The sequence below is a fragment of the Heptranchias perlo genome, chromosome 5, assembly GCF_035084215.1.
Source record: "Heptranchias perlo isolate sHepPer1 chromosome 5, sHepPer1.hap1, whole genome shotgun sequence".
Classification (NCBI taxonomy): domain Eukaryota; kingdom Metazoa; phylum Chordata; class Chondrichthyes; order Hexanchiformes; family Hexanchidae; genus Heptranchias; species Heptranchias perlo.
Window position 1 is genome coordinate 135,834,901 of NC_090329.1, and position 27,830 is coordinate 135,862,730.

General features: G+C 44.6%; 1 protein-coding gene across 6 annotated transcripts in view; it reads left to right on the forward strand.

The window, feature by feature from the left end:
* The window catches only part of enah (ENAH actin regulator), a 448,064-nt gene that overhangs the window by 368,781 nt on the left and 51,453 nt on the right, over positions 1-27,830 (forward strand). For 3 of the 6 annotated variants that reach the window (XM_067985233.1, XM_067985235.1, XM_067985236.1), the window contains 2 exons: positions 17,722-18,002; positions 26,192-27,007. In XM_067985233.1, coding sequence (XP_067841334.1) covers positions 17,722-18,002; positions 26,192-27,007 — 1,097 coding nt within the window. The remainder of the gene's footprint in view (positions 1-17,721; positions 18,003-26,191; positions 27,008-27,830) is intronic. The other 3 variants (XM_067985238.1, XM_067985239.1, XM_067985237.1) reach the window with 2 other exon arrangements.

The following is a 27,830-nucleotide window of genomic DNA, read 5'->3' on the forward strand; positions in this document are numbered from 1 at the left end:
GGGCCTACGACACTGCCCTGAGGAACTTCTGCAGCAATGCCCTGGGGCTGAGATGATTGACCTCCAACAACCACTACCATCTTCCTTTGTGCTAGGTATGACTCCAGCCACTGGAGAGTTTTCCCCCTGATTCCCATGGACTTCAATTTTACTAGGGTTCCTCGGTGCCACACTTGGTCAAATGCTGCCTTGATGTCAAGAGCAGTCACTCACCTCACCTCTGGAATTCAACTCTTTTGTCCATGTTTGGACCAAGGCTGTCATGAGGTCTGGAGCCAAGTTGTCCTGGCGGAACCCAAACTGGGCATTAGTGAGCAGTTTATTGGTGAGTAAGTGCCGCTTAATAGCACTGTCAACGACACTTTCCATCACTTTGCAGATGATTGAGAGTAGACTGACGGGGCAGTAATTGGCTGGATTGGATTTGTCCTGCTTTTTGTGGACAGGACTTAACTGGGCAATTTTCCACATTGTCGGGTAGATGCCAGTGTTGTAGCTGTGCTGAAACAGAGGTGTGGCTAGTTCTGTCGTTCTGGAGCACAAGCCATGTTGCCGGGGCCCATAGCCTATGTTGTATCCAGTGCACGCAGCCGTTTCTTGATTCATATGGAGTAAATCGAATTGGCTGAAGACTGGCTTCAGTGATGGTGGGGATATCTGGAGGAGGCCGAGATGGATCATCTGCTCGACACTTCTGGCTGAAGATGGTTGCAAACGCATCAGCCTTGTCTTTTGCACTCACGTGCTGGACTCTGCCATCATTGAGAATGGGGATGTTTATGGAGCCTCCTCCTCCCATTAGTTGTTTGGTTGTCCACCTCCATTCACAACTGGATGTGGCAGGGCTGCAGAGTTTTTATCGGATCTGTTGGTTGTGGATTCGCTCGGTCTATAGCATGTTGCTTCTGCTGTTTAGCATGCATGTAGTCCTGTGTTGTAGCTTCACCAGGTTGGCACCACATTTTTAGGTACGCCTGATGCTGCTCCTGGCATGCTTTTCCACATTCCTCATTGAACCAGGGTTGATCCCCTGGCTTGTTGGTAATGGTAGAGTGAAGAATATGCCAGGTCATGAGGTTATAGATTGTGCTGGAAAAAATTCTGCTGTTCTGATGGCCCACAGCGCCTCATGGATGCCCAGTTTTGAGCTGCTAGATCTGTTCTGAATCTATCCCATTTAGCACAGTGATCGTGCCACACAACACATTGGATGGTGTCCTCGGTGCGAAGACGGGACTTCGTCTCCACAGGGACTGTGGGGTCACTCCTACCAATACTGCCATGGACAGATGCATCTGCAACAGGTAGATTGGTGAGGACGGGGTCAAGTAGGTTTTTCCCCTCGTGTTGGTTCGCTCACCACCTGCCGCATGCCCAGTCTGGCAGCTATGTCATTCAGGACTTGGCCAGCTCGGTCAGTCGTGGTGCTACCGAGCCACTCTTGGTGATGGACATTGAAGTCCCCCACCCAGAGTACATTCTGTGCCCTTGCTACCCTCAGCCCTTCCTCCAAGTGGTGCTCAACATGAAGGAGGACTGATTCATCCGCTGAGGGATGGCGGAAGGTGGTAATCAGCAGGATGTTTCCTTGACCATGTTTGACCTGATACCATGAGATTTCAATGTTGAGGACTCTCGGGGCCACTCCCTCCTGACTGTATATCACTGTACCGCCACCTCTGGTGGGTCTGTCCTGCCGGTGGGACAGGACGTACCCAGGGATGGTGATGGAAGAGTCTGGTACATATGATTCTGTGAGTATGGCTATGTCAGGATGTTGCTTGATATTCTGTGGGACAACACAAGTCCTCAGATATTGGTGAGGAGGACTTTGCAGGGTCGACTGGGCTTGTTTTGCCTTTGTCGTGTCCAGTGCCTCGTGGTCCATTGAAAATAGGAGCAAGAGTAGGCCATTCGGCCCTTCGGGCCTGCTCCGCCATTCAAAATGATCATGGCTGATCGTCTAACTCAGTACCCTGTTCCCGCTTTTTCCCACCATCCCTCGATCCCTTTAGCATTAAGAAATATATCTCTCCTTCTTGAATGCAACTAATGACTTGGCCTCCACTACCTTCTGTGGTAGAGAATTCCACAGGTTCACCACCCTCTGAGTGAAGAAATGTCTCCTCATCTCTGTTCTAAATGGCACATCCCATATCCTGAGACTGTGACCCCTGGTTTTGGACTCCCCATCCATCGGGAACATCCTCCCTGCATCTAGTATGTCTAGTCCTGTTAGAATTTTATATGTTTCGATGAGATCACCTCTCATTCTTCTAAACTCTAGTGAATATCGGCCTAGTCGACCCAATCTCTCCTCATACGTCAGTCCTGCCATCCCAGGAATCAGTCTGGTAAACCTTCGTTGCACTCCCTCCATGGTAAGGACATCCTTCCTCAGATAAGGAGACCAAAACTGCACACAATACTCCAGGTGTGGTCTCACCAAGGCCCTGTTTAACTGCAGCAAGACATTCCTGTTCCTGTACTCAAATCCTCTTGCAATGAAGGCCAACATACCATTCACCTTCCTAACTGCTTGCTGCACCTGAATGCTCGCTTTCAGCGACTGGTGTACAAGGACACCCAGGTCTCGTTGCACCTCCCCTTTTCCCAATCTATCACCATTCAGATAATAATCTGCCTTTCTGTTTTTACAACCAAAGTGGATAACCTCACATTTATCCATGTTATACTGCATCTGCCATGTTCTTGCCCACTCACCCAACTTGTCTAAATCACATTGGAGCCTCGTTGCATCCTCCTCACAGCTCACATTCCACCCCAGCTTTGTGTCATCTGTAAATTTGGAAATGCTACATTCAGTTCCCTCATCCAAATCATTGATATATATTGTGAATAGCTGGGGCCCAAGCACTGATCCCTGCGGTACCCCACTAGTCACTGCCTGCCACCCGGAAAAAGACCCGTTTATTCCTACTCTCCGTTTCCTGTCTGTCAACCAATTCTCAATCCATGCCAGTATATTCCTCCCAATCCCATGTGCTTTAATTTTGCACACTAACCTCTTGTGTGGCACCTTATCAAAAGCCTTCTGAAAATCCAAGTACTCCACATCCACTGGTTCTCCCCTATCTATTCTACTAGTTACATCCTCAAAAAACTCCAGTAGATTTGTTAAGCGTAATTTCCCTTTCATAAACCCATGCTGACTTTGTCCAATCCCGTTAATGCCCTCCAAGTGTTCTGTTATCACATCTTTTATAATAGTCTCTAGCATTTTCCCCACTACTGATGTTAAGCTAACTGGTCTGTAATTCCCTGTTTTTTCTCTCCCTCCTTTTTTAAATAGTGGGGTTACATTTGCCACCCTCCAATAGTAGGAACTGTTCGAGTCTATAGAATTTTGGAAGATGACCACCAATGCATCCACTATTTCCAGGGCCACTTCCTTTCGTACTCTGATGCAGGGTGGTCCGTCCGGTTTTATTCTTATTATGATTTTGTAACGAGATTGCACAACCACATTGTTGTGGATCTGGAGTCACATATAGGCCAGACCGGGTAAGGATGGTAGTTTTCCTTCCCTAAACGACATTAGTGAACCAGATGGTTTTTTATGACAATCCAGTAGTTTCATGGCCACCATTACTGGTATACTCGTTTTTTTTATTCCAGATTTTACTTAATTAATTGAATATAAATTCCCCAGCTTCCATCGCAGGATTTGAACTCATGACTGGATTATTAGTCCCGGCGTCTGGATTACTAGTCCAATAACATAATCACTATGCTATCGTACCCGAGTTCCCTCGTCATCATTTCTCCCTCTCCCACCCTACTAAAAAAAAACAGATTCACCGTTCATTCATCTCATTGTAATTTTGGAGGGTCTTGTTGCTTGGAGAATGGATGCTGTGTTTGCCGATATGTTACAATGAAGAACAGTATGTGGAACATTTGAGAGACATGACAAAATGCTATGAAAATCCAATTTTTTTTTATAAGCTTGTTGTCTTAATAGATGATTCCTTTTTCACCTGTAGCCTTTCAGCCCTCTTCAAGGCAACTTTCCTTTATCGTATGGTCACTGGTTGAATTTCCCTCATCTTCTAAGCTGCAACACACTGCCCTACATCTTTTCCCTTTTCCCTACATCCCCATTGTGATGAAATCAACATTCATCCCATCATCTCAAACTCTTAATTCTTTTTTTCTCAGGAACTTAAAACTGTGGAACTCCTTACCTCCCTCAGCCTTTCCTGCTTCTCTTAATCTTTAGGTTTTTAAAACCTATGCTTGGCAACTCATATCACTAATTCCTCATTTACCTTATCCTTTTCATTTTTTTGGTATCCTGCAACTTGGGCCGTGGCCATTTTTCTCTCTTTTTAAAAAAAGAGGCTGATTTTAGGTTCGGTACTGAGAGCAACAGTTTTAAAGCCCCAAGAATATATTTTGCTAAAAGGAAAAGCAGCAAAATTAATCAAAAAAATAAAAACTGAAAATAGGGAAGCAACAGAATCGGAAAACCCTAAATATTAATTGTAATGAAAGCTTCTGATCATTCAGTTTCCAACTCAAAAGGTGCAACTGGAGGAGTTAGGGATTCAGTGAAGAGCAATTCCATATCATTTTCAAACGTAGCACGAGAAGGGAAAGAATCTGATGATCCCAATATGTGAGGCAGTGAAGAAAGTTAGTCATTCCATTTTACTAAATACAGTAGTGAGGCTCGTGTAGAGAATATATTTTTAGCTTTTACTTAAAAGCAGCATGCGAGGAATGTGGGAATTTGTTTGGACAGAAAGTGACGTTTGAGGGAATTGAGTTCCTGTGCTCATTGAAGGGAGCTGACATATCATGCTCAATTGTAAGCCAGTTTACTGAACCACTGTGTTAAGTACAGTCACTACATTAACCAACGTTCTGAACTTCAGCTTCCTCAGATGATTGATCTTATTTTATCACTTGCCATCAATTGAACAAAAGAACCTTGGAAAAAGGAGGGGAAAAATAGAAATTATGGTCTTAAGAACTTTTGGGAAATGGCGATTTGGCGCAACCAAGCCTGTATCTCTATCATAGGTCTAGCCCACCTCCCGATATTGCTCAACCCTCCAAGCTGACTACTTGTCATATCCCTCGACCCCACCTGGCCCTCTTCGCCATGACCCTCGACCTCCCCCCTTCCCGGCCCTCGTCTCATCTCATTTCTCGCCCCCCCACCCCGGGCCCTTGTCTCATCTCGTCCTGCCCTGGCCCTCGAGTCCTTCTCTCTCCAGTTCTCTTGAACCCATTTATACAGTCTGCTTCAAAAGCTGCCTTTGGTAATCTATTTCACAATCTATTGTATAAAATAATTTCTCTCCTTCTTACTTTTAACTTCACTTAATCTTGTTTCACATTAGTGTTTTAACTCTTCATGGTGAACAATAATGCAGGAATTCATGCAAATCCTTTGGTGAATTTTATTTAAAAGGGACGTTGATGTCAATACACCTTTAACTTCCACAGGAACTGAGATGGAGAAAGATTTGAAATGGTATTGAACTGGTCAACCGATTATTACAAATTTTAAAATTAGAATACAAAAAATAGCCTACTATGGAAGGCAAATTTGTTTTAAAACATCAATAACTTATTTAGAAAGCTTTAAAAATTTCAAAAACTTTTTAGACAGTTTTAAAAACTTTTTTGGACCCTTTCTTAGCCCACCTCCCCTCTTTCTCTGCCTGTTTTATTTGGAAACAATTTTACAGCACCAAGTTATAGTCCAACAATTTTATTTTAAAATCCACAAGCTTTCGGAGGCTTCCTCCTTCCTCAGGTGAATGTGGAAATGAAATCCTCGAACCGATCGCATTTATAAATCACAGAACAATGCCTGGTGATTACAGATAGTCTTTTCAACTGCCCGCTGTCAAGGCAACCAAAGTGTTCAGACAGATAGATGTTACCTACAGGGCCACCGAATATACAAACGGCCAGAACTAAAAAAAAAACATGATGTGGAGATGCCAATTAAAAAAAACAGAGCGAGAGAGGCAGAAACATAGAAACATCCGGAAGGAAAAGACAGCAATTGACCTGTTATATTAAAAACAGATAACATTTGTTCGCTGGTGGGGTAACATGTAGCATGACATGAACCCAAGATCCCGGTTGAGGCCGTCCTCATGGGTGCGGAATTTGGCTATCAATTTCTGCTCGACGATTTTGCGTTGTCGAGTGTCTCGAAGGCCGCCTTTTATTTGGAGTATAATGAATAAAATATACATCTGTGTCGTGCAAATAATGTAACGTATACTAGGTATAGTTTATTCATTGTGTTTCAGTGGAATAAGTCGTCAGTGTCTCCTCCAGAATGGCAGATGAGTATTGTGTAGGATGCATCTTTTCATTTTAATCAAATGATAATTCATCCTGTAACACTTGAGGATATCTTGCAGTTGGGACCCTTTTCAAAACAAGATCTCATCATTGGCTCCCTTTTGTTGGTCATTGCATTGTATTGTGTGTGTTTGGCAATTGTATAGCAGACTAATTGCAGGAAAAAGAACCATCCTGCAATCCACCCATGCCAAGTGTTGTCAGGGAGTTGGTCTGTTATCATGTTCATGATTAGAGGCTCCTTTTTGATCCCTAATAATCAAATTTTAAAAAAAGATTGTGCCTAACTGTGTTTTTGTTTCAAGATATGTAATGTGGTTCAAGACATGACCATTAATATGTTATCATTTAAATGGTTACCAGATTAATCAGTGAGATCTGACCTTGGCTTTTCCCTTTTTGAAGGTAGCCTCATAGTTCATAAGCCTGGCATTTCCCTTTCTCACTAGCATGGTGACCATGGCTCCTTTGTTCTTGATGAGAGCCTTCCAATTCCTGATCCCAGAGTTCTGGCTATCTGTGGTAGCTGATTACAGTAGTTTGCTGATGATTAATAATAAATCACGTCTCTCGCCTCTTTTATAGAAATGAAGGAACAGGCATTCATCAGCATGTATGTGTTCGGACAAATGGCCTGCTTCTGTGCTGTGCATTCTGTGTAAGGAGTAGGCCATTCAACCCCTTGAGCCTGTTCCGCCATTCAATGAGATCATAGCTGATCTGTATCCTAACTGCATCCAACCGCCTTAACTTCATATCCCTTAATACCCTTGGCGAATGAAAATCTATCAATCTCAGATTTAAAATTATTAATTGAGCTAGCATCTACTGCTTTTTGTGGGAGTGAGTTCCACACCTCTAACACCATTTGCTTGAAGAAGTGTTTCCTAACTTCTCTCCTGAATGGACTGGCTCTAATTTTAAGGTTATGTCTCCATGTCCTAGACTCCCCCACTAGTGGAAAAAGTTTCTATCTACCCTATCAATTTCTTTCAAAATCCTAAAAACCTCAATCAAATCTCCTCGTAACCTATATTCTGAGGAATACAAGCCTAGTTTATGTAATCTCTCCTCATAATCTAACCCTTGGAGCCCTGGTAACATTCTGGTGAATCTGCGCTGCACTCCTTCCAAGGCCAATACATCCTTTCTAAGGTGCGGTGCCCAGAACTGTACACAGTGCCCCAGATGTGGTCTAACCAGAGCTTTGTATAGCTGTAGCAAAACTTCCTCCCCTTTATATTCTAGCCCTCTAGTTATAAAGGCTACCATTCCATTGGCCTTTTTGATTTATTTTTTGGACCTGACTACTACATTTTAGTGATCTTTGTACATGGACCCCTAAATCTCTTTGGACCTCCCCTGTTCCTAGCTTTTCACCATTTAAACAATACTTGGACCTATCCTTTTTTGGTCCAAAACCTCTCACTCACCTGTGTTGAAATTCATCTGTCACAGTTTTGCCCACTCATTTAATCTATCAGTGTCTCTTTGTAATTTTATGCTCCCATCTACACTACTTACTATGCCACCAATCTTTGTGTCATCATCAAACTTGGATATATGGCTCTCTATTGTGTTACCTAAGTCATTAATAAATATAGTGAATAGTTGAGGCCCCAGCACAGATCCTTGTGGGACACTACTAGTCACTTCCTCCCAGTTCAAGTACATGCATATTATCCCTACACTGTCTTCTACCGCCTAACCAATCTTCTAACCAGGTCACTAATTTGCCTTCAGTTCCATGTGTTTTAATTTTAGCAAACATTCTCTTATCAAATGCCTTCTGAAAATCCATATAAACTACATCCATAGACATTCCCCTTTCGACCACTTTAGTTACTTCCTCAGAAAATTCAATTATTTTCGTTAGAAATGACCTACCCTATACAAATCCATGTTGGCTCTCTAATCAGCTCAAATTTCTCCAAGTGCTCAGTCACGCTGTCCTTAATTATAAATTCCAATAACTTCCCCACAACAGATGTTAGTCTAACAGGTCTATAATTTCCTGGTTTCTCCCTCTCTCCTTTCTTTAATTTATGTTTGCAATTTTCCAATCTAAAGGGATAATTCCTGTATAGAGAGCGCTTTGGAAGATTATGGCTAAAGCATTTGCAATTTCCTCACCTACTTCGTTTTAAAACCCTGGGGTGGGAACCATCAGGTCCTTGGGATTTGTCAGTCTTCAGTGCCATTACTTTTTTCTAATACTGTTTTCTTTCTTACTTTAACTTTAGTGAGTTCCAGTCCTTGATTCATTATTAGTTTCCCTGGAATGTCAGATATATTATCCTCTTCCTGCACTGTAAAGACTTTCACAAAGTAATTATAGAATCATAGAAGTTACAACATGGAAACAGGCCCTTCGGCCCAACATGTCCATGTCGCCCAGTTTATACCACTAAGCTAGTCCCAATTGCCTGCACTTGGCCCATATCCCTCGATACCCATCTTACCCATGTAACTGTCCAAATGCTTTTTAAAAGACAAAATTGTACCCGCCTCTACTACTGCCTCTGGCAGCTCGTTCCAGACACTCACCACCCTTTGAGTGAAAAAATTGCCCCTCTGGACCCTTTTGTATCTCTCCCCTCTCACCTTAAATCTGTGCCCCCTCGTTATAGACTCCCCTACCTTTGGGAAAAGATTTTGACTATCGACCTTATCTATGCCCCTCATTATTTTATAGACTTCTATAAGATCACCCCTTAACCTCCTACTCTCCAGGGAAAAAAGTCCCAGTCTGTCTAACCTCTCCCTGTAAGTCAAACCATCAAGTCCCGGTAGCATCCTAGTAAATCTTTTCTGCACTCTTTCTAGTTAAATAATATCCTTTCTATAATAGGGTGACCAGAACTGTACACAGTACTCCAAGTGTGGCCTCACCAATGCCCTGTACAACTTCAACAAGACATCCCAACTCCTGCATTCAATGTTCTGACCAATGAAACCAAGCATGCTGAATGCCTTCTTCACCACCCTATCCACCTGTGACTCCACTTTCAAGGAGCTATGAATCTGTACTCCCAGATCTCTTTGTTCTATAACTCTCCCCAACGCCCTACCATTAACGGAGTAGGTCCTGGCCCGATTCGATCTACCAAAATGCATCACCTCACATTTATCTAAATTAAACTCCATCTGCCATTCATCGGCCCACTGGCCCAATTTATCAAGATCCCGTTGCAATCCTAGATAACCGTCTTCACTGTCCACAATGCCACCAATCTTGGTGTCATCTGCAAACTTACTAACCATGCCTCCTAAATTCTCATCCAAATCATTAATATAAATAACAAATAACAGCGGACCCAGCACCGATCCCTGAGGCACACCGCTGGACACAGGCATCCAGTTTGAAAAACAACCCTCTACAACCACCCTCTGTCTTCTGTCGTCAAGCCAATTTTGTATCCAATTGGCTACCTCACCTTGGATCCCATGAGATTTAACCTTATGTAACAACCTACCATGCGGTACCTTGTCAAATGCTTTGCTAAAGTCCATGTAGACCACGTCTACTGCACAGCCCTCATCTATCTTCTTGGTTACCCCTTCAAAAAACTCAATCAAATTCGTGAGACATGATTTTCCTCTCACAAAACCATGCTGACTGTTCCTAATTAGTCCCTGCCTCTCCAAATGCCTGTAGATCCTGTCCCTCAGAATACCCTCTAACAACTTACCCACTACAGATGTCAGGCTCACTGGTCTGTAGTTCCCAGGCTTTTCCCTGCCGCCCTTCTTAAACAAAGGCACAACATTTGCTACCCTCCAATCTTCAGGCACCTCACCTGTAGCGGTGGATGATTCAAATATCTCTGCTAGGGGACCCGCAATTTCCTCCCTAACCTCCCATAACGTCCTGGGATACATTTCATCAGGTCCCGGAGATTTATCTACCTTGATGCGCGTTAAGACTTCCAGCACCTCCCTCTCTGTAATATGTGCACTCCTCAAGACATCACTATTTATTTCCCCAAGTTCCCTAACATCCATGCCTTTCTCAACCGTAAATACCGATGTGAAATATTCATTTAGGATCTCACCCATCTCTTGTGGTTCCGCACATAAATGACCTTGTTGATCCTTAAGAGGCCCTACTCTCTCCCTAGTTACCCTTTTGCCCTTTATGTATTTGTAGAAGCTCTTTGGATTCACCTTTGCCTGATCTGCCAAAGCAATCTCATATCCCCTTTTTGCCCTCCTGATTTCTCTCTTAACTCTACTCCGGCAATCTCTATACTCTTCAAGGGATCCACTTGATCCCAGCTGCCTATGCATGTCATATGCCTCCTTCTTATTTTTGACTAGTGCCTCAATCTCCCGAGTCATCCAAGGTTCCCTACTTCTACCAGCCTTGCCCTTCACTTTATAAGGAATGTGCTTACCCTGAACCCTGGTTAACACACTTTTGAAAGCCTCCCACTTACCAGACGTCCCTTTGCCTGCCAACAGACTCTCCCAATCAACTTCTGAAAGTTCCTGTCTAATACCATCAAAATTGGCCTTTCCCCAATTTAGAATTTTAACTTTTGGGCCAGACCTATCCTTCTCCATAGCTATCTTAAAACTAATGGAATTATGATCACTGGTCCCAAAGTGATCCCTCACTAACACTTCTGTCACCTGCCCTTCCTTATTTCCCAAGAGGAGGTCAAGTTTTGCCCCCTCTCTAGTCAGGCCATCCACATACTGAATGAGAAATTCCTCCTGAATACACTCAACAAATTTCTCTCCATCCAAGCCCCTAATGCTATGGCTGTCCCAGTCAATGTTGGGAAAGTTAAAGTCCCCTACTATTACCACCCTATTTTTCTTGCAGCTGTCTGTAATCTCCTTACATATTTGCTCCTCAATTTCCCGTTGACTATTTGGGGGTCTGTAGTACAATCCTATCAAAGTGATCTCTCCCTTCTTATTTTTCAGTTCTACCCATATAGACTCAGTGGGCGAACCCTCGGATATATCCCCTCTCACTACTGCCGTGATGTTCTCCCTAATCAAGAACGCAACTCCCCCTCCTCTCTTACCTCCTGCTCTATCTTTCCTATAGCATCTGTACCCTGGAACATTGAGCTGCCAGTCCTGCCCCTCCCTTAGCCATGTTTCAGTAATAGCTATAACATCCCAGTCCCATGTACCCATCCATGCCCTGAGTTCATCTGCCTTGCCCATCAGACCTCTTGCATTGAAATAAATGCAGTTTAATCTAGACTTCCCTTGGTCTTTGCCCTGCTTTCTCAGACCATCTGTCCGGTCATGTTCTGTACACTCTCCCTTACTGCCTTTTGTTTCTGTCACCACTTTATTTCCCACTGACTTCCTGCATCGGTTCCCATCCCCCTGCCACATTAGTTTAAACCCTCCCCAACAGCACTGGCAAACACTCCCCCTAGGACATTGGTTCCAGTTCTGCCCAGATGCAGACCGTCCAATTTGTACTGGTCCCACCTCCCCCAGAACCGGTTCCAATGGCCCAGGAATTTGAATCCCTCCCTCTTGCACCATCTCTCAAGCCACGTATTCATCTTAGCTATCCTGTCATTCCTACTCTGACTAACCCGTGGCACTGGTAGCAATCCTGAGATTACTACCTTTGAGGTCCTACTCTTTAGTTTAACTCCTAACTCCCTAAATTCAGCTTGTAGGACCTCATCCTGTTTTTTACCTATATCGTTGGTGCCTATATGCACCACGACAACTGGCTGTTCACCCTCCCCCTCCAGAATGTCCTGCAGCCGCTCCGAGACATCCTTGACCCTTGCACCAGGGAGGCAACATACCATCCTGGAGTCTCGGTTGCGTCCGCAGAAACGCCTGTCTATTCCCCTTACAATCGAGTCCCCTATCACACTAGCTCTGCCACTCTTTTTCCTGCCCTCCTGTGCAGCAGAGCCAGCCACGGTGCCATGAACCTGGCCACTGCCACCTTCCCCTGGTGAGCCATCTCCCCCAACAGTATCCAAAACGGTATACCTGTTTTGGAGGGAGATAACCGCAGGGGACCCCTGCACTGCCTTCCTACTCTTCCTCTGTCTGTTGGTCACCCATTCACTATCTCCCTCAGTAATTTTTATCTGCGGTGTGACCAACTCACTGAACGTGCTATCCACGACTTTCTCAGCATCGCAGATGCTCCAAAGTGAATCCATCCGCAGCTCCAGAGCCGTCAAGCGGTCAAACAATAGCTGCAGCTGGACACACTTCCCGCAGGTGAAGGAATCAGGGATACAGGAAGGAGCCCTGAATTCCCACATCCCACAAGAGGAACATGACATGGCCCTGTGATCTCCTGCCATGACTTAACCCTTAAATTAGCTTAAGAACAACTACAATGTCAAGAGAAAAAAAAAGGAAAGAAAAACTACTTACCACTCCCTTTAAGGAGTTTACTCCTTTAAATTGTTCTCAATTTAGAGAATGTTAACTGCACCAGGGACCTTGATTCACTAAAAAATAAACGCTACTTCCTATAAGACCTGCAGACCTTCCCTTTCTTTTTACTTTAGTTACTGTCGATAAGTAGAAATACTCACCTGAACCTACTCACCAATCAGGTGCCTCCCCTGTGTCGCGTCCCGATCTGATTCCTGACGTCACTTCGAACTCGGTCGCAGCTCCGCTCGGCTCGGCTCCTCTCAGCGCTCTGAAATCCCGCCTTTTATCGGACGCTCCCTCCGCTCGGCTCGGCTCCTCTCAGCTGTTCTCAGCGCTCTGAAATCCCGCCTTTTATCGGACGCTCCCTCCGCTCGGCTCGGCTCCTCTCAGCTGTTCTCAGCGCTCTGAAATCCCGCCTTTTATCGGACGCTCCCTCCGCTCGGCTCGGCTCCTCTCAGCTGTTCTCAACGCTCTGAAATCCCGCCTTTTATCGGACGCTCCGCTCGGCTCCTCTCAGCTGTTCTCAGCGCTCTGAAATCCCGCCTTTTATCGGACGCTCCCTCCGCTCGGCTCGGCTCCTCTCAGCTGTTCTCAGCGCTCTGAAATCCCGCCTTTTATCGGACGCTCCCTCCGCTCGGCTCGGCTCCTCTCAGCTGTTCTCAGCGCTCTGAAATCCCGCCTTTTATCGGTCGCAGCTCCGCTCGGCTCGGCTCCTCTCAGCAATTCTGTCATTTCCTTATTTTCATTTACAATGTTACCCGCACCTGTTTTTAAAAGGCCACATTACCCTTGACTACCCTTTTTCTTCTAATATAATTGTAAAACTTTTTTGTGTTAATCTTGATATCCCTTATGAGTTTCCTTTCATATTCCCTTTTTGCAGCTCTTACAATCTTTTTTGTCTTCCTTCGCTGTTTATATCTCTCCCAGTCCCCTGATTCTACACTATTCTTTGCACTTTTGTATGCTCTTTCCTTTAGTTTTATGTTATCTCTCAACTCTTCTGTCAACGATGGCTGTTTTATTTGGTAAGTAGAGCTCTTGTCCCTTAGGGGAACTACGTTCATCCGTAGTTTACTTGACAACAGTTTGCTGTTGTCAGTCTCTATCTCGTCCCGTTAAAGTTAGCCATACCAAAATCTAGAGTCTTAGTAACTGTGTTAAGTTTCTCCTTTTCAAACCTAACATTGAATTCAATCATATTGTGATCACTGTTAAATAAATGTTCCCTTACTGTTAGATTATTAACTCAGCCTGGCTCATTACTAAATCTAATATGGCCTTCCCTCTTGTTGATTCTAGAACATATTGCTCCAGAAAACCATCTTGAATGCACTCAAGAAATTCACCACCTTTCTGACTTGAGCTACTCTGCTCTTCCCAATCTCCATGAAAATTATAGTCTCTTATTAAAGCAACTAGCTACAAGCCTCTCTAATCTCTGAATACATTCTGCCACTTCATTGCTGCTATCAGGAGGCCTGTAGACAACTCCCATTACAGTTTTAAGTCCTCTCTTATTCCTCAATTGTAATCATAGTCTCTGCTGATTGGTTTCCCTTACCTATATCCTCTCTTACTAATATTAGTAATAGTATCTTTAATCAATAAGGCTACCTCTCCTCCTTTTCCAATTTCCCTATCCTTTCTAAAGACCTTATAACCTGGAATATTTAACTCCCAATCATGACCAGCTTGCAGCCATCTCTCAGTAATGGCCACCATGTCAAAAGCTGCATTTGAGCCTCAAATTCATTCAATTTATTTCTTACTCTCCATGCGTTAGTATATAAAACTCTTATTGGGCAAGAGACCCTAACCTGTCCTTCTGCCCTGATGCTGTCTTTCTCACTGTTTGACTTAATCACATTTCTTACTGGTCACTTCTGCTGTAACTATTTATTTTGGTATTCCCTTCACCTGGAGTATCTATATCACTGTTTGTGACCTGAACTCTGCTCTTATCTTTTTTAAATCTTTAAACTATCATTTTTACTATTGTTTCTGACTCAGACCTCCCCCAATTTATTAAAAGTCCTTTTTATCACCTTATTTATCCTTTCCGCTAGGACCTTGGTCCCAGCCTGGTTCAGTTGCAGCCGATCCCAATGGTACAGCTCCCTCCTGTCCCAGTACTGGTGCTAGTGTCACATGAAATGGAACCCCTCCTTCAACCATGTGTTCACCTTCCTGTTCTGTGTGTCCCTATGCCATTTAGCATGTGGCACGGATAATAATGCTGAGATTACCACCCTTGAGGTCCTGCTTTTTAATTTAGCTCCTAACTCCAGATATTCCCTCAGCAGAATTCCTCTGCTCTTCTTCCCTCTGTCATTGGAGTTGACATGGACCACGACAACTGGACCGTCACCCTCCTTTTACAAATTCCTTTCCCACTGCATCGAGATATCCCATACCCTGGCCCCAGGTAGGCAACGCACCCTTTGGGAATCTGGATTGTGACTGCAAAGGATGCTATCAATCCCACTAAGTATTGCCCTGTTCCCTCTTTCTTAGCCCTTTGCCTCTCCCCGGTGTCTCTCCCTCTCAACCATTCCGGCCCCATTCCCCCCTCCTTGCCCCCCTCGCTCGTGCTCTTCCCCCACCTCCCCCCTCCCCTTTATTTTACTCATCCTCCTGTTCTTTTTTTCTCTTTCTCTGTATATCCTACCCTACCTTTCTTTCCTTTTTTCTGTCTTTTTGTGTCTGTCTCTCCTCTCTTTACTCACTCTCTTTCGTCTATCTCTGTCTTCCTGTGGGCACACACCTTGAAAGTTTTGTCGTGTTATATGTTTGCACGCTGTGTTTGCATGGTTTCTGTCTGCCTCTTGAGTGCTGCTTCTATCTGTCTCTCTTGCGCGTTCTCTCTCCCTTGTGCATTCCCTGTCTCTCATGGGTCTATTTCTACTTCTAATATTTAAAGGACATTTAAGTGATAAATTTTTGGAATTTGAAGATTGTTGAATAGCTTTGAAAATGGGATTGTAAATGTAGTGGCCCCGTGTGACATTGTACGTTGAGCAGCATGAAAACAAGAGGGTGCTGCAGGGTTTAGCGCTACTCATCAGATCGGAACTTGATAGGTGGTAGGAGCACAGGAAAATTTGGAAAAATTATCTTGGGATAGCAAATTTTACCATGGCTATGTTGAACAGCTTATGATGTCCTTTTGAATAAAACCCTGCTACATTATGTTGAAATTCAAATAAATATTATGCCTAGGATATTCAGCATCAAAGCCATCATTTTAATAGAAACTTCTAAGCTTCAGTACCTTTTTTTATGTTTAATCTTTGATTTGGCAGCCAGCTGCCTTGGCCCGTCTTTGGAGCTCTCTCCCTCAGCTTATGAGAATGTCCTTAAGAACCGCTTCTGTCATGTGATTGCTCCCTTTTAACCTGAGCGCAGTTTGCACTTGGTATCCACTGCCGTATAAAATGCTGTGAGGCACCTCTCTACATAATGTGCAGTGTAGAAATGTACGTAATGTGCAGCATACAACTGTGTATAATATATGGTATAGAAATGTAGGCAGTATGTGATGTAGAGATGTGAATAGTTCTTGGTATCGTGATCAAAGATGTTTTCCTATATCTGTGGTTTGTAGTGCCCCCTTGTGGTACTGCCGTACATAATGGATAATTTGTGCAGATGATTTTTGATCCAGTTCTTTGTACAGGGAAATCTGAGCGTGTGTACCTCCTTTATGCCTTCTCCTCCCCTGAAGATGGCAAGTCTTTCTTAAGCAAACTGCATTCCAGTACTTTACGCAAATGATTATTCTTGGGTAGTGGGTTCTAATAAACTATTTGACTGGGGCACATCGTAACAAAGCCCTTCCTTGCCTAATGTCTGCACATGCGTATGCTGCTTTGATGAAGCAGCTGAAGATAGTTGGGCCTAGGACGCTGCCTTGAGGAACTTCTGGGGCTGAGATGATTGGCCTTCAACAACCACAACCCTTCCTTTATGCCAGGTATGAGTCCAATCACTGGAGAGTTTTCCCCCAATCCCCATTGACCAGTTTTACTAGAGCTCCTTGATGCCACACTCAATCGAATGCTGTCTTCATAGCAAGAGCGTTATCAGTGTGAAGAAGGAACTTGGTCTCCACGAGGACTTTGCTGTGATCGCTCCTACCATTGCTATTATGGAGAGACACATCTGTGACAGGCAGACTGGTGAAAACAACAAGTAGGTTACTCCCTCTTGGTGTTCTCATCACCTGCAGCAAGCCCAGTCTGGTAGCTATGTCCTCCAGGGCTTGGCTAGCTCAGTCAGTGATGGTACGACTGAGTCACTCTTGTTGAACAGTGGAGTCACCCACCCAGAGTACAATCTGTGTCCCTGCCGCCCTTAGCACTTCCTTCAAGTGGTGTTCAACATCAAGGAGTACTGATTCATCAGCTGATGGAGCGCAATAGGTGTTAATCAGCAGGAGGTTTCCGGCCCGTGTTTGACCTAAGCCATGAGACTAAATGAGGTCTGGAATCAATGTTGAAGACTCCCAAGGCCACTCTCCCCTCCCCCCAATTATATACTACTGTGCCCTCACTTCTGGTGGGTCCGTCTAAGACATACCCAGGGATGATGATGGAAGAGTCTCGGGTGTTGGCTGATAGGTATCATTCCGTGAGTATGACCACATCAGGCTTGTTGCTTGATTAGTCTGTGGAACAGCTCTCCCAAATTTGGCACTAGTTCCCAGATTTTAGTGGGAGGACTTTGCAGGGTCGACTGTGCAGGGAGTCATTGGTGTCACGGGCAAGGGTACAGCGTATGTGGTGGGGATTAAAGGCATTGCAGCCAGACCATGAGATTTAAGAGCAAGTTGTAGGTCATTTTGGTGTAAAGAGAGAGAATGTCTTTTTTTTAAAAGGACAAAGTGACCAGTGAAAATAATACATCTAGTACCGAAAGTTGTGTTACAACTTCTGCCTTGCAACTCTGCCTTGACATAACATCCAATGTGTGTTCCAGGCAACTGCAAGAGCAGCAACGCCAGAAGGAGCTGGAGAGAGAACGCCTGGAGCGTGAGCGGATGGAACGCGAGAGATTGGAGAGAGAAAGACTAGAACAGGAACAGCTGGAACATGAGAAGCAAGAGAGAGAGAAACATGAGCGCATGGAGCAAGAAAGACAGGAACGAGAGAGGCAAGAACGAGAGGATGTGGAACTTGAACGACAAGAACGGGAACGACAGGAACAGCTTGAGAGAGAACAGCTGGAGTGGGAGATGGAGCGAAGGATGTCGTCTGCTGGTAAGTGACAAGTAGAGGTAAATGTGAGTTATTTGTAGGTCACAGTAAAGTGATGAGGTTTGAAGCTACAGTATCCCTTTTCATTCGTGTGCTCTCAGCCTGTTTCATATACAGGTTTGTTCTGTTCAATCTTAAAAAGGTTTTTCTAATTTGGGGCAGTGATGCAAGGCTTAATGTTTGATTTGCAGGTATATTGGCACAGGGCCGGTCTGAAGGGATGCTTTAATGAAATTGTGTGTTTATGATCATTATTTGGCCGTGTAGATGAAGATAAATTAACTTTTCCTATACCTGACTTCCAACAGCTCTTGGTACTGTCTCCTGATGCAGTTTTTAAAAAATTGCCAGGCGGAGCGATGGAACAAAACTTAAGAGCCATGGCTTCAAAACCCAGAGTCTCCTCTGCACGCCCAGCAGCTGGTTCAAGTGCCATTGATGGCTGCTTGTTCTTTCAATTAAGGAATGGGGCTTGCGCAGAAGGCATGAGAGAGAAATTGAAAAGGGTTTTAATAGAAACTTAAACTGTCAGAAAACACTAATTTCCACTTGCGCAATGAATCCAACTCTAAATGAGTACTAGATGTAGAAATATCTGGCTGGGAAGTTCATTAGCAAACTTATTTGACGTTGGCATTCAAAACAGTAAAAGTTGAGAAACAATTTGAAGCTGTGGTATCAGGCATTGGGTTTAAGCATCTGTGAATTGGGCCCTGGAGGGGATACTGTAGCTGGTTAAAAGTTTGCTTTTTGTTTAGAGAGAGAAGCTGATACAGTCTCTCATTGGATGATGATTACCTCTGGCTAATATTGATTTATCTTTTGAACTGTGTATTTATCTACAGCTTGCCTCACAGGACTAACCAGAAAGGTGGTGAGGGATTTCTAACCTTGAAACATGAAGAAAATAAATTGTTTACCTCATTGTTAGATGCTGCAAACCATCTTAAAAATCACATGCTCAAACCTAATCAAATAGGGAGTGCTGGAATTTAAAAAAATAAAGACAGAAAATGCTGGTCAATCAGCATTTCGAAAGAGTAAGAACAGTTTATGACCCTTAACTAAAAAAAAACTTCTTGCTTGTTGCAACAAAGTGGGTTAAATCATTGGGTGGTGTGGTACTAAACCACGGAGACCACAAAGTGCCTGTTTTGCTCCCTAGCCTATGCTGAGTTAGCTGATCTCATCAGGGACACTACATTTAGCCTTGGTGGAAAATCAGTCGGTGCTCCTGCTCCTGATTACTCCTCAGCGACCTCTGCTGGAAAGTGCTTGAGAATGTTGATGTGAATAGATTAGGCTGAGCTATAGTACTGATGGTCAGTACCTAGGTTTATGCATGAAGAATGGAGGATTACTGGTGTTCGTGGCATTGTACCACAGCAAGTTGGTGCCTCAGCAGAGGAGCACAGCAGATGTAGCTATACAAAACCCTGGTTAGACTGCACCTGGAGTACTGTGAGCAGTTCTGGGCACCGCACCTTCGGAAGGACATATTGGCCTTGGAGGGAGTGCAGCGTAGGTTTACTAGAATGATACCCGGACTTCAAGGGTTAAGTTACGAGGAGAGATTACACAAATTGGGGTTGTATTCTCTGGAGTTTCGAAGGTTAAGGGGTGATCTGATCGAAGTTTATAAGATATTAAGGGGAACAGATAGGGTGGATAGAGAGAAACTATTTCCGCTAGTTGGGGATTTTAGGAGTAGGGGGCACAGTCTAAAAATTAGAGCCAGACCTTTCAGGAGCGAGATTAGAAAACATTTCTACACACAAAGGGTGGTAGAAGTTTGGAACTCTCTTCCGCAAATGGCAATTGATATTAGCTCAATTGCTAAATTTAAATGTGCGATAGATAGCTTTTTGGCAACCAAAGGTATTAAGAGATATGGACCAAAGGCAGGTATATGGAGTTAGATCACAGATCAGCGATGATCTTATCGAATGGCGGTGCAGGCACGAGGGGCTGAATGGCCTACTCCTGTTCCTGTGTTCCTAGATGTCTGGTCCTGTCCTTACCTGATGTCTACGTCCACACACTTTCCAGTCGGGGCCACTAAGTAGTGATCAGGAAAGGGCACTCTAGCTGATTTTCTTTGTGCTCCCTCCCCCACAAAAATAAATATCAGGTGCATGACGGCCCATTATAGCCCACTACTGCTTTGCTGAGACCAGCCAACTTGGCATAGACAAAGAGTGAAATGTGCAACGACCTTGTCTTTTTTTAAAGGAAAGGGAGGATCAAAGCAACTGATTAAATGTAGTCATCCTAACTAAAGCTACGGTGAAGACCCATTGTATCATTATTGGAGTTGATCTATTTCAAAAATTCTTGATCCAAGCTGCATCACAGACAAGTTGGTGATGGACCAGTTTTTGTACTTAAATGCAATAGTGCCACTGTTGTGAAATGCAACCAAAACTAGGGTGGCTCCTCTTTGACCAATCCAAAACAGGAGGATAGTATGGAAAAAACACTGTGGTATGGAGAAGAGATTAACTCCTTGTTTAATTAAAAAAACATAACCCAATGAGAGGTGATCTTATTGAAACACATAAGATCCTGAGGGGACTTGAATCATAGAATCATAGAAGTTTACAACATGGAAACAGGCCCTTCGGCCCAACATGTCCATGTCGCCCAGTTTATACCACTAAGCTAGTCCCAATTGCCTGCACTTGGCCCATATCCCTCTATACCCATCTTACTCATGTAACTGTCCAAATGCTTTTTAAAAGACAAAATTGTACCCGCCTCTACTACTGTCTCTGGCAGCTCGTTCCAGACACTCACCACCCTTTGAGTGAAAAAATTGCCCCTCTGGACCCTTTTGTATCTCTCCCCTCTCACCTTAAATCTATGCCCCCTCGTTATAGACTCCCCTACCTTTGGGAAAAGATTTTGACTATCTACCTCATCTATGCCCCTCATTATTTTATAGACTTCTATAAGATCACCCCTAAACCTCCTACTCTCCAGGGAAAAAAGTCTCAGTCTATCGAACCTCTCCCTATAAGTCAAACCATCAAGTCCCAGTAGCATCCTAGTAAATCTTTTCTGCACTCTTTCTAGTTTAATATCCTTTCTATAATAGGGTGACCAGAACTGTACACAGTATTCCAAGTGTGGCCTCACCAATGCCCTGTACAACTTCAACAAGACATCCCAACTCCTGGATTCAATGTTCTGACCAATGAAACCAAGCATGCCGAATGCCTTCTTCACCACCCTATCCACCTGTGACTCCACTTTCAAGGAGCTATGAACCTGTACTCCTAGATCTCTTTGTTCGATAACTCTCCCCAACGCCCTACCATTAACGGAGTAGGTCCTGGCCCGATTCGATCACCTCACATTTATCTAAATTAAACTCCATCTGTCATTCATCGGCCCACTGGCCCAATTTATCAAGATCCCGTTGCAATCCTAGATAACCGTCTTTACTGCCCACAATGCCACCAATCTTGGTGTCATCTGCAAACTTACTAACCATGCCTCCTAAATTCTCATCCAAATCATTAATATAAATAACAAATAACAGCGGACCCAGCACCGGTCCCTGAGGCACACCGCTGGTCACAGCCCTCCAGTTTGAAAAACAACCCTCTACAACCACCCTCTGTCTTCTGTCGTCAATCCAATTTTGTATCCAATTGGCTACCTCACCTTGGATCCCGTGAGATTTAACCTTATGTAACAACCTACCATGCGGTACCTTGTCAAAGGCTTTGCTAAAGTCCATGTAGACCACGTCTACTGCACAGCCCTCATCTATCTTCTTGGTTACCCCTTCAAAAAACTCAATCAAATTCGTGAGACATGATTTTCCTCTCACAAAACCATGCTGACTGTTCCTAATCAGTCCCTGCCTCTCCAAATGCCTGTAGATCCTGTCCCTCAGAATACCCTCTAACAACTTACCCACTACAGATGTCAGGCTCACCGGTCTGTAGTTCCCAGGCTTTTCCCTGCCTCCCTTCTTAAACAAAGGCACAACATTTGCTACCCTCCAATCTTCAGGCACCTCACCTGTAGCTGTCGATGATTCAAATATCTCTGCTAGGGGACCCGCAATTTCCTCCCTAACCTCCCATAACGTCCTGGGATACATTTCATCAGGTCCCGGAGATTTATCTACCTTGATGCGCGTTAAGACTTCCAGCACCTCCCTCTCTGTAATATGTACACTCCTCAAGACATCACTATTTATTTCCCCAAGCTCCCTAACATCCATGCCTTTCTCAACCGTAAATACCGATGTGAAATATTCATTTAGGATCTCACCCATCTCTTGTGGTTCCGCACATAGATGACCTTGTTGATCCTTAAGAGGCCCTACTCTCTCCCTAGTTACTCTTTTGCCCTTTATGTATTTGTAGAAGCTCTTTGGATTCTCCTTTGCCTGATCTGCCAAAGCAATCTCATATCCCCTTTTTGCCCTCCTGATTTCTCTCTTAACTCTACTCCGGCAATCTCTATACTCTTCAAGGGATCCACTTGATCCCAGCTGTCTATGCATGTCATATGCCTCCTTCTTTTTGACTAGGGCCTCAATCTCCCGAGTCATCCAAGGTTCCCTACTTCTACCAGCCTTGTCCTTCACTTTATAAGGAATGTGCTTACCCTGAACCCTGGTTAACACACTTTTGAAAGCCTCCCACTTACCAGACGTCCCTTTGCCTGCCAACAGACTCTCCCAATCAACTTCTGAAAGTTCCTGTCTAATACCATCAAAATTGGCCTTTCCCCAATTTAGAATTTTAACTTTTGGGCCAGACCTATCCTTCTCCATAGCTATCTTAAAACTAATGGAATTATGATCACTGGTCCCAAAGTGATCCCTCACTAACACTTCTGTCACCTGCCCTTCCTTATTTCCCAAGAGGAGGTCAAGTTTTGCCCCCTCTCTAGTCGGGCCATCCACATACTGAATGAGAAATTCCTCCTGAATGCACTCAACAAATTTCTCTCCATCCAAGCCCCTAATGCTATGGCTGTCCCAGTCAATGTTGGGAAAGTTAAAGTCCCCTACTATTACCACCCTATTTTTCTTGCAGCTGTCTGTAATCTCCTTACATATTTGCTCCTCAATTTCCCATTGACTATTTGGGGGTCTGTAGTACAATCCTATCAAAGTGATCTCTCCCTTCTTATTTTTCAGTTCTACCCATATAGACTCAGTGGGCGAACCCTCTGATATACCCCCTCTCACTACTGCCGTGATGTTCTCCCTAATCAAGAACGCAACTCCCCCTCCTCTCTTACCTCCTGCTCTATCTGTCCTATAGCATCTGTACCCTGGAACATTGAGCTGCCAGTCCTGCCCCTCCCTTAGCCATGTTTCAGTAATAGCTATAACATCCCAGTCCCATGTACCCATCCATGCCCTGAGTTCATCTGCCTTGCCCATCAGACTTCTTGCATTGAAATAAATGCAGTTTAATCCAGACTTCCCTTGGTCTTTGCCCTGCTTTCTCAGACCATCTGTCCGGACATGTTTTGTACACTCTCCCTTACTGCCTTTTGTTTCTGTCACCACTTTACTTCCCACTGACTTCCTGCATCGGTTCCCATCCCCCTGCCACATTAGTTTAAACCCTCCCCAACAGCACTAGCAAACACTCCCCAGGACATTGGTTCCAGTCCTGCCCAGATGCAGACCGTCCAATTTGTACTGGTCCCACCTCCCCCAGAACCGGTTCCAATGGCCCAGGAATTTGAATCCCTCCCTCTTACACCATCTCTCAAGCCACGTATTCATCCTAGCTATCCTGTCATTCCTACTCTGACTAGCCCGTGGCACTGGTAGCAATCCTGAGATTACTACCTTTGAGGTCCTACTTTTTAGTTTAACTCCTAACTCCCTAAATTCAGCTTGTAGGACCTCCTCCCGTTTTTTACCTATATCGTTGGTACCTATATGCACCACGACAACTGGCTGTTCGCCCTCCCCCTCCAGAATGTCCTGCAGCCGCTCCGAGACATCCCTGACCCTTGCACCAGGGAGGCAACATACCATCCTGGAGTCTCGGTTGCGTCCACAGAAACGCCTGTCTATTCCCCTTACAATCGAGTCCCCTATCACTGTAGCTCTGCCACTCTTTTTCCTGCCCTCCTGTGCAGCAGAGCCTGGCCGCTGTCACCTTCCCCTGGTGAGCCATCTCCCCCAACAGTATCCAAAACAGTATACCTGTTTTGGAGGGAGATGACCGCAGGGGACCCCTGCACTGCCTTCCTACTCTTCCTCTGTCTGTTGGTCACCCATTCACTATCTCCCTCAGTAATTTTTATCTGTGGTGTGACCAACTCACTGAACGTGCTATCCACGACTTCCTCAGCATCACGGATGCCCCAAAGGGGTAGATGCTGAGAGGATGTTTCTCCTCAAGGGAGAGACTAGAACTAGGTGTCACAGTTTTTAAAAATAAGGGGTCTCCCATCTAAGACAGATGAGGAAAACATTTTTTTGAGGGTAGTGAGTCTGTGGAACTCCCTTCCACAGAGAGCGGTGGAGGCAGGGTCATTGAATATTTTTAATGCTGAATTAGATAAATTCCTGATTAACAATGGAGTCAAAGGTTATAGTAGGTAGACGAGAAAATAGGGTTGAGGTCACAATCATATCAGCCATGATCTTATCAAATAGCATAGAAGGCTCGAGGGGCTGAATGGCCTACTCCTGCACTTAATTCGTAATTGAAACCCAGACCGTTTGGACCCAGTTGAATTATCACCATTACATAACATAAGAAATAGGAAACAGGAGTAGGCCATATAGCCTCTCGAGCCTGCTCCGCCATTCAATCAGATCATGGCTGATCTTCGACCTCAACTCCACTTTCCCCACCCGATCACCATATCTCTTGATTTCCCCTACGATCCAAAAATTTATCTGTCAGCCATGAATGCATTCAATGACTCAGCATCCACAACCCTCTGGGGTAAAGAATTCCAAAGATTCACAACCCTCTGTGTGAAGAAATTCCTCCTCATCTCAATCTTAAATGGCCGACCCCTTATCCTGAGACTATACCCCCTAGTTCTAGAATCTCCAGCCAGAGGAAACAGCCTCTCAAAATCTACCCTGTCAAGCCTCCTTTAGAGTCTTATATGTTTTAATGAGATCACCCCTCATTCTTCTAAATTCCAGAGAGCATAGGCCCATTCTACCCAATCTCTCCTCAAAGGACAATCCTCTCATCCCAGGAATTAATCTAGTAAACCTTTGTTGCCCTGCCTCCAAGGCAAGTATATCCTTCCTTAGATAAGGAGACCAAAACTGTACATAGTACTCCAGGTGAGGTCTCACCAGGTCCTGTTCGATTGTAGTAAGACTTCCTTACTCTTGTACTCCAACCCCCTTGCAATAAAGGCCAACATGCCATTTCCTTTCCTAACTGCTTGCTGTACCTGCATACTAACTTTTTGTGTTTCTTGTACCAGGACACCCAAATCTCTCTGAACACCAACATTTAATAGTTTCTCACCATTTAAAAATTATTCTGTTTTTCTATTCTTCCTACCAAAGTGAATAACCTCACATTTCCCCCACATTATACTCCATCTGCCACCTTCTTGCCCACTCACTTAAACTGTCTGTATCCCTTTGTAGACTCTTTGCATCTTCCTCACAGCTTACTTTCCCACCTAGCTTTATATCGTCAGCAAACTTGGATACATTACACTCGGTCCCTTCATCTAAGTCATTAATATAGATCGTTAATAGCTGAGGACCAAGCACTGATCGTTGCGGCACCCCACAAGTTAAAGCCTGCCAACTGAAAATGACCAGTTTGTTTTCTGGCCATTAACCAATCCCCTATCCATGCTAATATGTCACCCCCAGCCCTTTAAGCCCTTACCATTACCAGGCAGCAACTTGTGAAACAGGACTGTCTGGAACCACCCAGGTGGCCACTCCAGCTAGGTGAAGCATTTGATTTGAGTTTACACAGTTTGATTTTAATCTGAATTTATGTCTAACACCTTTTGTTAATATGTCTTTTTAAAATGGGTTCCAGTGAGCTGGTATTTGTCAGTTTACGAAGATGGTCCTATGAGGCAAACTGCAGCTTTTTGAAACATGGTTTTCTTTCACTGCTGACTTTGTTGCTATGTTAGCTATATATTTTTCTCTTCTTTCTCTCTCCTCTTGTCTCCTTTCTGTGCTGCTTCCACTTCATTTCCAGCCTCATCTTTTGAATACAACACGCCACCTCCTGAATACAGCAACTGTCAACCCCCATCAATTCCCCCCCCACCCTACACAAAAGCTTTGTCTGCTGCCCCTGTCTCGTCCTTCACTCCCTCCTCATCTGACTCTGTCTTGGAGTATGCATCACTTGCCTCATCTAATTCCACCCCACCCACCCCACCTTTACGCCACTCAGCATCTCGCTTTGCCACTTCACTTGGTTCTGCCTTCCATCCTGTCTTACCCCATTATGCAACTGTCCCCCGCCCTATACATAGAACGTCTGGACCGCCATCTCCCATCAGTGCTCCTCCATCTCTTCCCTCTGTCCCCAAACCGGTGGTCTGGTCTGCCACTAATTTTTCCCCTCTCCCACCTTCCCCACCTGTGGTTATAAGCAGTCCCCCTGCCAAAGCTACAGGTCCCCGACCAGTCCTTCCTGTTCCAACTCCTATCCAAATCCAGAAGCCCCCATCACCGTCTGTCATTAATGGTCCACCAGATATTCTACCCCAACAGACCCCAAATCCTGCTCAAGCTGCCCCACCCCCACCCCCACCTCCTCCCCCTCCCCGTCCTCCATCCCATCTGCCGCTCTCATTGACATCCTCTCACACTCCTCCTGCATCATCGAATACCATTGCCCCTATGTCTCAGCCTCCTGTACCCTCTCCTTCCTCTGCAGTCACCCCTGCCTCCCCCAAGCTGCCTGCCTCTGCTGAGAACTCTCTCTCTGGGCTGGGAGACTCCTCGGCTCCTGAGCCAATCACCCAGGCACCCCCTCAGCTGGCTGAACCTACAATTCTACAGGGTAAGGCTTTCTCTCTGCTACTATCTATTAGTTCTAGGGGATGGCCAAAAACAGTTTACTTCAGGTATTGGTTATGTGGCACTCACTTTGCTGCTATACGACAGTTTATGACACTTCAGTGTTTTTTGATGAAATATGCACTGTTCACAATTCTGACAGGTGAGCTGAACAAATTGTGTCAATTTGAGTTTTATTTCAGTATTAAATGAACATTATGTTGTACTTAGTAAAGGTCCTGGTTTAGATTTCCATCTGTGCTGTGTTTGTTGATCTTCACTGGGTCAGCTGTAAGGGTGCTACAAGTTGGCTCAGTGTCTTGGTGGAAGTGAGGGACAAATCAGCTTCTTCTGAGTGCACATGTGGCTTTCAAGTGAGGACGTGAAGGCAAATAACTTGCCAGCAACTGCTATCTAGACTCCCATATGAAGAATGGCCACTTGGGTGATGTCTTGCACCTCCCAAACTTTCCTCCAGCAGGCCAGGAGAGAAAAGGGAACAAAACTGACAGAACGGCAAACAAGAATCATGCACTTTTGCAGTACAGCATTCCTGCCACAGATACCATGTAAAGATTCAAGTAGAATCTATAGGCAGGAATTACATGTTACATGAGTATGCTGAAGAATGATGACTGCTACTTTTTGGATGTCGAATGGAATTGTCTTTGATACTCCATGTGGAAAAGCCAAAGGTCCCATACCTCATCAGCTGAATTTTCAGTCTATGCCTTAAAAGATGGAAAAAGTTACTTGATGTTTTACAACTGTGCAAGGGCATCTTTCGCATATCTTAAAGGCATGTGATGACGTTTGTAGGTCATGTT